Consider the following 11,414-nt stretch of genomic DNA (forward strand, 5'->3'; position numbering starts at 1 on the left):
GAAGTAGTGCTCCCCTCTAGTGGCCTTTACAATTAGCTGCTAAGTGCATTAACTCTGATTTATTTATTATTATATATTCATATTATACATTTATTATTGATGCAATCAATTTTTAAACAATTTTAATCAACTTCTCATGTCAGTTACGGTTCTTCAAGCAGGTGAATTTATTTGTGGCAGCCAGAGAGGCTCTTCCATTATCATTATTGTAAGTAGGGTAGTTGATTAAACTAGTTATTATCTCCAATACCAATAATTAAAAAATTCAATATGTATCTGAGCTTATTTATGCTTCCATTCCTACAGTATAATAATATAAACACATAATATATCTGCCCTCATTTATGCTTCCATTCCCACTAGAGTATACAGAGATATGTTTTGGGTATATTCACGAATAGTGATTAATCCTAATTATAATGAATCACAGTTAAACTGTGATTAATCTGATTTTATTTAAAGCCCGAATAATATTATTGTACTACGCACTACGCAGGCTCTGCGCAAATAATAAGCATTTGTGACCTTCACGGATCACTCACAGCGTCCCTGACGCAGGGTATTTTTTTCCCCTAAATTTTAAATTACTTTTACATTTTTATTGTCAATAATCAAGACGAATTAAACCAGAGTCCATGCGCTCGGGGTAAACTGTTACTTATTTAAGCTTTTAAACAATAACCTGCGATAGTTCTAAGTTTGAGATACAATTATGCTAAGTCTATTGATAGCTTAACTACAGGGAAAACAGATACCCCATTCTCTGTTTACAATGAACGCACACAGGAGGAAACAGCTAGTGGAGAGGTTCAGAAATCATACCTAAACTAAATGTTCTCCTTTTCATATTTCATTTGTAGAGCTATTAACCGGTTTGCAACTTTTCAAAGACAGTTTATCAAACCTCACTTTGGCCCTGTTTTAAACACACCAGGGCAGCTTGTCTGCCAGAGGAATCTCTCTGGGAAAATGCCCAAAAAAGACAAAACGGTGTGGATAAATACCACTTGCATCAAGTTAACAGTATTAATACATGTTTTTAACTTATACTTTATGTATACACTAGGCCTATTTATTTATGATAATATTGTCCGTTCCATTGTATGTTTCAGGCTAAAGGTGGACAGAAGAAAGCCACTGCTGTCACTGAAACATCAGCACTCCCTACCGGACCAGTAGGGAGGGACAAGAATGGAGCTGTCACTGTGTCTGTGCACGCCAAACCCGGGTCCAAACTGACCGCCATCACAGGTCAGTTAATAGACAGATGAGTTAATAACAGGCTCTATGCAAAGCAGCCATATTGTAAAGAAATTGGGCCTCTTCCTTACTTCACAGGTGTTACCAATTATACTAAATGAAGGCTCCCTCTGTTCCATTCTGGTCTAACAGAGTCAGGGTGCTGATATCGTGCATGATGGTAGCCTGGTAAACCCTCCCTCCGGAAATCTCATTTCCACAAATGGAAATGAGATTTCCGGAGGGAGGGTTTACCAGGCTAGCATGATGGCTCACTGGAAACACTCTGCTACACCAGTGGGTCTCAAAGTGGGATCCAGGGACCTTAGTGGTTCCTTGAGGGGGTTCCAAATGGATCCGTATGGGTGTGTACAGTAATTCTGAGAGTGTACTCATAGCTATGGGGGTCCTTCAGTTAATGATCTAACAGACAGATGCGTTAATTAACAGGTGAGTTTAATTAACCCATCACAAGTAAGTTAGTAATCAATAGATATAATAGTTAATAACCTGTCGCAGGTGAGTTAACATAACCTGTACATGACCTGTTAGATTTGTGGCCTCTGTTACAGTTCACAGATGTTTATTAAGTCAAGTTCAATGTCCTGCAATTTAATTTGATATAGAGCATGATGCAGATTTCTCACCTTCGTATGATAAAGTGGACTGAATGTTCTGTTCTAATCACTGACCTTGGTGTTATTTTAAAACAAAAGTGATGGTATGGCATGCATGTTGTGAAACAGGATGTCATTAGATAAGTGTATTGAAACAATTCTAATCTATTTGTTCCTATTTTAACAGATGTGTCAACAGAGGCAGTAGGGGTTTCAATAGCAGCGCCACCTACAGATGGGGAGGCTAACACGGAGCTGGTGAAATATCTGGCTAAAGTACTGGAACTGAGGAAGACTGATGTCTCTATAGACAAGGTTACTCATTAACCTTACCCTATACTTCCCTGACCGTAATCCCAATTCCAATGGGCTACACTAAATATCTTTGCTGAAAACTACAAGCTCACAACACGTTGCATTGCGACGTGTAAGCTTGTAGATATGCTATTATCTGCAAATGTTCCACTCAGAATAGGGATGCTAGGGTAGTAGTAGTAGTAGTAGTAGTAGTAGTACAGTATCTGAAGTAATGTCAATACTTGTTGTTGTCTGTCCTCAGGGTAACAGGTCCAGAGAGAAGCTGATCAAACTGAACTGTTCTCTGACTCCAGATCAGGTCCTTGACAGACTGACAAAGGCTGCTGGATCATGACACAGGGAGTTGTCATGATCCTGGACAGGAAATTATTCTGTCTGACACAGGGGCTGCGCTCATTTGCATGGAAGCTTCTTATCACTCCTACCATAGTGTTTTTGTAATTGTCTTTTATTTAATAAATAAACAGTTAAAATAAACTGAAGTAACGGTTGCTAGCCAAACTGCACGTCCTTATGGAATATCACACTGCAGGAACCACTTGACATTTCTTACAACTTTTGCCAAATTAAGGTAGGATGTATCCTATGCTTCGTATGGTAATGAGACAGTCCTAAGCGGCCGGCCATATTACCTTAAAAAATGAAGATGTAAAGGAAATGTGGTTGCAGGAAAATATAAAACAGATCTACAGCCGCAGACAAACCCTTGAATGAACACGAAAAATGTCACAGGTGGTCTTGTCATAACAAGCACGTGAGGAGGCTGGGCTGGGCAGAAAGGTCCAGAATATTATGGTCTTAGAAATGTGTAAGATACATTTACAAATAATAGGGCAGTTATCATCTGCTTCCCTCCACTGTCTCACACTCAGTTGTCCAACTGCCTGTTTTAAACAGACAAAATACCTTGTCCACTCAGATGGTCTTATGGAGGACTCCATATCTGTTATTATATGGGACAGGATATGGTGTTCACATATCTGAGTGTTCTGATGTGTTTAGCTAAAAAAAACAAAAACATGGAATTATGTCATCCCAACTAATTAAATAAAAGTGATGCAAAAATTAAAATAAATGTAAATGTATTTATACATTTATCAAATGGGGTACAAAACCCCATTTGATAGGAGTATGTGGAGGTACTTCAGAGGGTACTGTATGTGAGAGAAAATGGAAAACAGACAAGTTTATTTTACTGTTATAAAACATTGACAAGCATTGTGTGAAACTACCAATCTGTGTTAAACCACATTAAATTAAAAACTCCACTAGCACAACTGTTATTGAATAGAAAGCAATACTTACAGACTTACTGACTAATAAATCTGCTCACAAGGCGCTACTGTAATTTCTCTTTCACTCCCTTTCTTATTTGTAATGTTATATTCGTCATAGCATCATATAATAGCTTTGGTTTTCTCTTGCAATAATAATAAAAATATTGTAGATGGATAAAAGGAAGGGAGTACTTGGATTCAGAAATTTGATAAAGGGGGTAGTGTAGCCAAAAAAGTTCCACAATCACTCACAATCACTAACTTTCAGGTTACTTTTCAGGTTACAAGGTTAATCTGTCAAAATCGGCTCTGATGTTGATTAACAAACCCTCCCAATAATGTTAAAAATTAGGTCCTTTACTTGGGTATTAAAATGTGTTTGCCTACTTAAGAAAGAAAAGTAGAAGAGGGTATGAATAGATGGAGATAACTGCCAGCATCAATCCTAGCATGCATATCGATCATCAAGATAAATATCTTACCCTGCATTAATTTGATCAGCTCAATGATCCGGCTGGCACCTCCAACAGGATATTGGGAAGAACTACTGTAGACTCCTTATTACATATTATGACTCTTCAAGATATTAATGGGACAAGTAATATCATTAACTTTCACCTTGTCTCTCGAAACAGTATTGATAAACATTCTCGCTTCTACTTTAGAGTGAGATTTGCTTGTAAGGGCTATAAGGTTCCCTGGGGGTCAGATTTAAAGAGACCATCCCATTTTAAGTTGATTTCAGAGTGTTTTTTATTTTATTATTGTAGGAAACTAAAACTTGTGACCCATAAAAATAGGTTTGCGACCAACAAATGGATCCCAACCCAGTGTTTGGGAAACAGTGATCTAGTGAAGCTGGTAGCACATTTTTACACAGAGAATTATGTTTATAATAACACCACAACACTCATCTCATAATCTCCCGCCCTGGGGAGTCCAACAGAACAGAGAACTCCGATAACCACAGACATAGGTTACTGCCGTTCATTACACTCATTTTCTTGTCTTGCAGTTCATAACTATCCCACTAAAGCCCTGGAGCTCAAAGGATGAATATTTGAAGTCCAGCAACCCGTTATAGAAACCCGGCTGAATAGTCTTGTGCACGTGACGTGCACCTCCCTGTCCCTGGAGGCAGCTTCTGCGTGTGCTGCTGCAGTGAAAGATGGGGCGTAAGCAACATGGACATAATAACTAGCTTTCTCCAAGTTGTCAGACAGAAACTTAACATAAAGCAATAATGAGCTGATAAAAGGGGTGAACATCGAATTAGTGAAGCAATAATGAGCCATGTTTTATCCCACTCTCCCAAGTTAATTCAACAGGGCAGCGACCTTCAAAGCGCGGGGTGAATGTTGATAGCAGGATTCTGCAGTGAGATGAAAGGATAAAATTACAGGCGTTAGATAACGATCATGGCTCTCTGCATGCTAATTTGGATAGTTAAAGTTCAGTTTTTGTAACTATAAATCCATAATTATAAAACCCCAAACTTCAAAGTCTTGTCAGATTTGTCAAGGGTCATCAAGCCAAACTAAAGTAGTGATTCTATTGCACAACAAATTCTTCTGGAAAAACCCTAAAGGCTTGTATAGCCAGGAGTCAGAGAAACGGTTTTGGGAATGAAAGACCAGTTTGAATCCTAAACTGGAAGAACTAAGGTGAAAGTCTATGAGAAACATGAACCTTTCCATCAGAACCCACCACCCAAGTGCCCTTCAGCAAGGAATTTAACCTCCAACTGCTCCAGTAGAGCTGCTTAATGGCAGACAGAAAGACATATGGGGCAGCTCCCAGTGGTCAACAGAAAAAGACTGTACTGGGCAGCTACCACTGACAGTAGAAGATTGTGGTTGTATTTCACAGCTCACAAAATAACAACTCAACATGATAACACAATAATCCATAATGTTATGTGGTTTTCGGGGCGTGGTTCGCAGGCCTAGCCTGGCACTGAGCTGCCTGTCTGGATGACAGATGGACCAGACGGTGCACGGACAGACTGCTAACACCCTCTGTAAATCGTTGCTATGAAGCCAGATGGCACACATCTCCTCTCAATGTGTACCGACAGAAAATACAAACATTGTTAATATGTCAGTATTTATGGTCTGAGGGTATTAGAGAGGCTTTCTTGTGTCTCTGCCAACTCCTCATATCCTTCCTCTGTGGACCTGGAGGACTGAATCACCTCACATTCACCTCTACTCACCAACAGACCCTGGTCTTGATTTATACATCCTTGTACCTATTTTCTTGGTTCCTATTATTTCCTATCGAATAGCACTTGCCATTAGGATTACAGGGATATCGTGTGCTATTACAACAGGCCTTTTTCAATAGTCAAGGCCTGTAGTAGTCAAGGAACACTGCCTGTCACACGCTGTGTAAAATCAAATACTCTGTTAGCAACACACCTACATATACTGCTCAAAGAAATGTACTTTGATCCCTTAATTATTTTTGAGTTTTCAGAACTGTGTACATACTGCTAACAAAACTGCTCAAAAGAATTAAGGGATCAAAGTGTTCCCTTAATTATTTTGAGCAGTGTATTTTTTAAATGCTGTTGGTGGTGTCCCTTGGCCATTTTGGAAATTTACATCAAAACACACCATTGTATTAAACAACTGACTGTAGTGAAACTCTGGACAGATTACAGTTCAAAAGCATTCTGGTTAAAAAGACATTTTCTCTGACATTGAGAATTAGACAGACATTAATTTTAATTTCCCCAAAGGGAAGGAATCAGCAGCAACTGTAGGTTGTGTGCGTGTGCACTCACACTGTGGGTCGTGTGTGTGTGTGTGTGTGTGTGTGTGTGTGTGTGTGTGTGTGTGTGTGTGTGTGTGTGCGTGTGCGTGTGTGCGTGTGTTTGTGTTTGTGTGTGACGGTGAGTGCACACTCAGGAGGGTTTTTTCGACTTCAGCTAAGTCGGTCCCAAAATGGGACAAGCGTCACCCAAATCATGCCCGGTGGCCAGGGAGGAAATAACACCAACAACAACAAGTAAGCTGTTTGCTGTGTTGGGGATATTTATATCTCCCTGATGAATAGGAAGTCATAAGCTCATTCTGTCCCTGTGGCCCCTGGGCGCCCAAACGCTGACAAAACATTTGACTTTGATGCTGATATGCTTTCACAAAGCAAAGACATTCTGTGGTTCTACACTCCCATCAGAGGATTATGTTTATCTGAAGAGTCCAGATGCAGACGGTAAGAGCAGTGACCTCACCGGGAAAATAGATATTTTAAACATTTGTTTAAAATATTCGACTCGTAAGGCAAGTAGGGCTTGATACCTTGCTCAATGGTACTTTGACTGGAGGAAGAGACAGAGACAGACTGTTTATGGACTGTAATGGCTGTGACCTGACATAGTAGTGACTGGAAGATTGATAGCTGAAATCCCTACAGCTGGAAAAGGTCTGTTTGAGAAGACTGAATGAGAAAACTATGCTTAGTGTGCCCTTGAGCAAGGCACGTAACCTATCCCCCAACCTCCAGTGGAGCTGCTCTGTTGTCAACAAGTAGAAGACTGTGGATGTACTGGTCAGCTCCCAGTGGCCAACCGTGGTTCAAGGTTACTTTATTTTGTCTCCCATGGGAGTGTAAGAGTGTGGTTGTATTGGGTAGCTCCCAGTGGCCAAAAGTAGAAAACGGTGTCTTTACTGAGCAGCTGGCCAGCAGTATGACTGTGGTTGCATTGGGCAGGTGTAAATGAATGCAGGACATTGCTACAAAATAAAATACATGCTCTGTTAACCTTTCTGTATGAATTTAGTGATTTAATGATCTCTCTTTGACCTGGAGGTAGACTTGAGAGAACTACCTTTAATCTGGGAGTTACAGGTTTGATGCCCCTATCTGTCCATTCCTGTTGAAGTGTCCTTGAGCAAGGCACCATCCAATATGACAAGGTACAAAATGTCTAAGTAAGATCTCTACTGTACTGTTCTGTCTGAGTAAAATACCTTATCAGATCAAACAACTGTTGCTTTTTGTTTTTATTCATGCCTAAATGTATTTTGCCTGAGGAGGTCAAAGCAGGAAGCACGCACATGCAGGCACAGAGGGGTTGTGGCGACATTGTGTTGTATAATATGTTTATCCTGATAGAAATTGGATGTATTGTTTTCTCTATTGTGGCTGTGGTTTGCCGGCCATAGCTTTGATATGAGATATTGTGTTAGCAGAACAAAACACAGCAGCAAAATACATCAAATAAAATATTTTCATCATCAATTCAATATGTCAGTGGCTTCATTCTAATCTCATCAGATAGGCAGACAAACAGATAGACAGCCAGAATGACAGACAGAGAGGTAGGGAGACAGATGTACAGACAGACTGACCATGGCTGACAATGAAATGATCAATGATCTATACTGTAGAGTAGATCATACAGTATGAGGGCTTTGATTAAAAAAGTAGAATAGTCATTAGAGGTTATTATTATGTTATAATGTGTACTGTGTTGATCCCAAAAAGTAGTGTTGTTACTTTTTACATCCAAAGCCAATTCAATGTTGAAATTAATTGTGCTCTCTAAATCCTTGAATAAACATATTGAGCTCCTGGCCATGAATCTTAATATTTCCAAACACGTCATCATGGTAATTGGTTGTAATAGTTTGTAAACAGACACACGCACCAAGGACGTCTCATGAGGTGTTGGCAGCAGAAAAATAAATGGCAAAAAGGGAGAAACTGCACACTGGTTCTGAAGACACTTGGGTTAACATCTAAGAATGTTCTGCTTCTCACTATTTCTACAGTAAATTTCAGACTGAGTTGGGCAAGAAGGCCTTTTTTTTCTGCACCCTCAGCTGGAAACACCCTGGAGAACTAAAACTTCATGACCTAGTTACTCTCCATGAATGTAAACTTGCTGCAAAATCGATGGTATCAGAAGGACGCTTAGTTACAGACTAGAAGTAATATAACACGTACAAGAATGTTGTAGTTGTAGTAGAATATTTTTGCATTTGGTCAGAATTATGTTCCAGCTCCTGTGTCTATGCCCAGTGGCTACTATACTCAACAATAATGAGATGAGACACCACATTCACTGCAGTAACACAACCACAAAGTCAAAGTGTTTCATAACACAATGAATCAGTCATCAGGAATAATTAATTAATGAAGCCAGTTGTGTTAGATACTCAATGATTGTAGTTGTTGATGTCATGTTTTATTGCTAAAAGGCGTAGGTCAAAAGTACGGGCTTGCACAATAAATCCTATTTTTATTTTTATGTCATCTTCATTCATGTATTTCCCACCCTTTTTGCTCTTGCTGACACTTCATAATAATAAATAATGTAATGAAAACATAATTTACGTCATATCTCTGACGCAGTTCTAAAAAAGGGGTGGGGCAATTCGATATCAAACTGTGGTAAAAAGCGCGAGGCAGCTCAAACCTTGTTGTGGAGCATCAGAGCATCACATCTGTTGCCTGGTAACCAGTCGTTCATCAGCATCAGCATCAGCACCATGGAGAACTGTGGCATGTGGGCACGAGCCGTGCTGTGTGCCGCTCTGCTGTCCTCCTCCTCACGCTGCTCCGCTCAAGACAGCGACTCGCGGGAGGAGGTGGACCTGGAGGAGCGAGGCGTCCAGGACTTTTACTATCAACAAAATCCAAATCTGACCAATGAGAAGAGACTGGTAGGAAACACATTTTGAAGACCCTATGACATCTTTTTTATCATTTATTTATTTAGCTTCTTGTTAAAACATGTATTATTATTATTATTATTATTATTAATAGGCTGTTATTTAAATACTGCCAGATAAGACATTTTGAAAAACTTTAAATCAATGTATGGTTTCATTTTCTTTCATCTGTTTTTCATCACCATCTCTCCAGCATGACAGCTGGTAATGCATAGTTTAATTTAACAAAACTAACTTCACTTGAAGTGATCCACAAAAAACTAAAACAAAAAAACTACGAATACCTTGGGGGAAGTTGGGAGTACAAACTGGGTATAAAGCAAGAACAAAATATAGTTGTAAATAGGCAATTTATCTTTTTAAAATTAACACAAGCCCACTGCTCTTCAGTCTGCACACTCCCCTTTTTTTCCGGTACATATGTGAAAATCATTTGTGATTTGTCAGCTTTAAAATTTGTTGTAACATCAAGTTATCGATCATATAATCATGTACACTATTTTGTTTGATCTGTTGCTTTGGCAGCTGGGGGCTCTCCATGAGGTTCTGGAGAAACTGCAGACCAAGAGAATCAATCCCTGGGAGAAAAAGCTTGGACAAGTTCCGACGGTGAGAAACAAAAAGCTCATAATTGTTGTAAAAGCCCTAATATTTATTCATATCTGATGTGTCAGCAATATATGAAAGTGGCTTTTAGTGGCATGTGTGGCACTGGCCACTAATGTAATTACCAAACCCAGCATCAACATAATGCATCAGATCAATTCATTTCAAACAATATGGTAGCATACAAATACTAGAGTAATCCCTTTCCCGTCATATATATACTGTATGTTTTCATATTTTTTTTATTAAAGTATGATATGGTGACGTGAGAGAATCATAATATATTGATATTGTGATCATTCTTTTTTTCAGTGTGACATTGGGGAGCACTGCGCCATCAGAAAAGGCTCACGGATTGGTAAAATGTGTGACTGCCCACAAGGAGCATTCTGCAACTTCTTCCTGTTAAAATGTTTGTAAACTAAAAAATATGATCTGTAAGAAGTCATAAAAACATCATTGATTTTATTATATGTATATCATTTATTTTCATATAGTTAAACATGTGCTGATGTAGGTCTTTAACATTAAAAGATGTCACCTACACACTTAACAGCATTGGAGTTTGATGAGCACATCATTTTGTGAGCTGATGATACATAACTATTATTAAAGGTGTATAATTTGCTTTTTATCCTGATAATCAGTAACTGTTCTAACAGCAGTAGTAGCAATGGTATCTGTGCTCATGTTCTTAACCCTTTAAGACCTGAGACCGGTTCTACAAATGCCTTCTAAATAAAAGTTTCTTTGAAAAACTTACATTACTAGATCAGTGGTTCTCAAACCTTTTCATGTGAAGGACCCCCAAAATTAAATGCATTTGGCCGCCGACCCCAAGCTCAAAATATTTAGTTTCAGGGACCCCCAGAAGCAAAGATTTGGGTTAAAATGTTTACTTTAAAAACTATTTGCACAATTATTCAAGATTTTTCAAAAATGCCAGATCTGCAAGCTCATAGCGCGACACCGTGTCATGCTATTAGCTTGTGTTTTTGCATAGTGGTTAAAATTAGTCGTCTAGCCCTAGGAATGGTTTCATTTAGAATAAAAGATGGGCTTAATTTAGTCATTTGTGTTTTGTAGGGCTGCATTCCAAAAGTGTAGCACAGCTTCCAGATTATTAAGTAGTGAAAGATTACTTATTTTATCAGTTAAACACCACATGAAGCCCTTCATGAAAAAAAAAGTTTTCGTTGCATTCCTAAGCCAATAATTTGATGACCGGGTCAATAGGACACTGCACCGGTCATCAAATTATTGGCTCAGGAATACGACAAAAAAAACTCCATGAATTCTAGGCTTCATGGGGTGTGTAATTGATAGAAAATAAAAGTATTTTTTTGGGTGAACTTGTCCTTTAAATCGTTAGACCCAAACAAAGAATTATATAACCATTTCACCTGCAGCTTAGTCATGAGGCTTAGTCATCAGCAACCCAAATAGTTGCTGGGCAAGGCTGTGGATTCATATTCAGCTCACGTTAACATACCCTGGGTTTTTATTCAGCTCTTCAGTCTGGCAGTAAACAGATACATAAGTGACACAGGAGCAGCATTTTATAATAAATAAACCGTAGAAACTTTATTTTTTGAAGTAACCAAAAGTTATGCCATGTGACATATTACAAAGTTCGTTCTACTAAACGTAACCAAAACAATTTACAGCACATT

At 38.8% G+C, this 11,414-nt stretch overlaps 2 protein-coding genes across 2 annotated transcripts; both read left to right on the top strand.

Annotated features, from left to right (window-relative positions):
* Positions 1-780: 780 nt before the first annotated feature.
* cUnh15orf40 (chromosome Un C15orf40 homolog) lies at positions 781-3,444 on the top strand. The gene is made up of 4 exons (XM_084060212.1): positions 781-990; positions 1,113-1,251; positions 2,044-2,171; positions 2,416-3,444. Exons 1-4 carry the CDS (start codon positions 832-834, stop codon positions 2,506-2,508), a joined length of 519 nt encoding a protein of 172 aa, XP_083916338.1. The 5' UTR covers positions 781-831; the 3' UTR covers positions 2,509-3,444.
* Positions 3,445-8,952: 5,508 nt separating this feature from the next.
* Positions 8,953-11,347, top strand: cart2 (cocaine- and amphetamine-regulated transcript 2; the record flags this gene model as incomplete). Its single annotated transcript, XM_084059444.1, has 3 exons — positions 8,953-9,126; positions 9,661-9,744; positions 10,054-11,347. 3 exons carry the CDS (start codon positions 8,953-8,955, stop codon positions 10,159-10,161), a joined length of 366 nt encoding a protein of 121 aa, XP_083915570.1. The 3' UTR covers positions 10,162-11,347.
* Positions 11,348-11,414: the final 67 nt, after the last annotated feature.

Source organism: Gymnoscopelus microlampas (genome assembly GCF_963454915.1).
Source record: "Gymnoscopelus microlampas genome assembly, chromosome: 6".
Classification (NCBI taxonomy): domain Eukaryota; kingdom Metazoa; phylum Chordata; class Actinopteri; order Myctophiformes; family Myctophidae; genus Gymnoscopelus; species Gymnoscopelus microlampas.

Coding starts and splice junctions, on each gene's coding strand:
- cUnh15orf40 (XM_084060212.1), top strand. CDS start 832: ATGTTCTCCTTTTCATATTTCATTTGTAGAGCTATTAACCGGTTTGCA. Junction 1,252..2,043: donor CAAACTGACCGCCATCACAG/GTCAGTTAATAG, acceptor CTATTTTAACAG/ATGTGTCAACAGAGGCAGTA. Junction 2,172..2,415: donor CTGATGTCTCTATAGACAAG/GTTACTCATTAA, acceptor GTCTGTCCTCAG/GGTAACAGGTCCAGAGAGAA.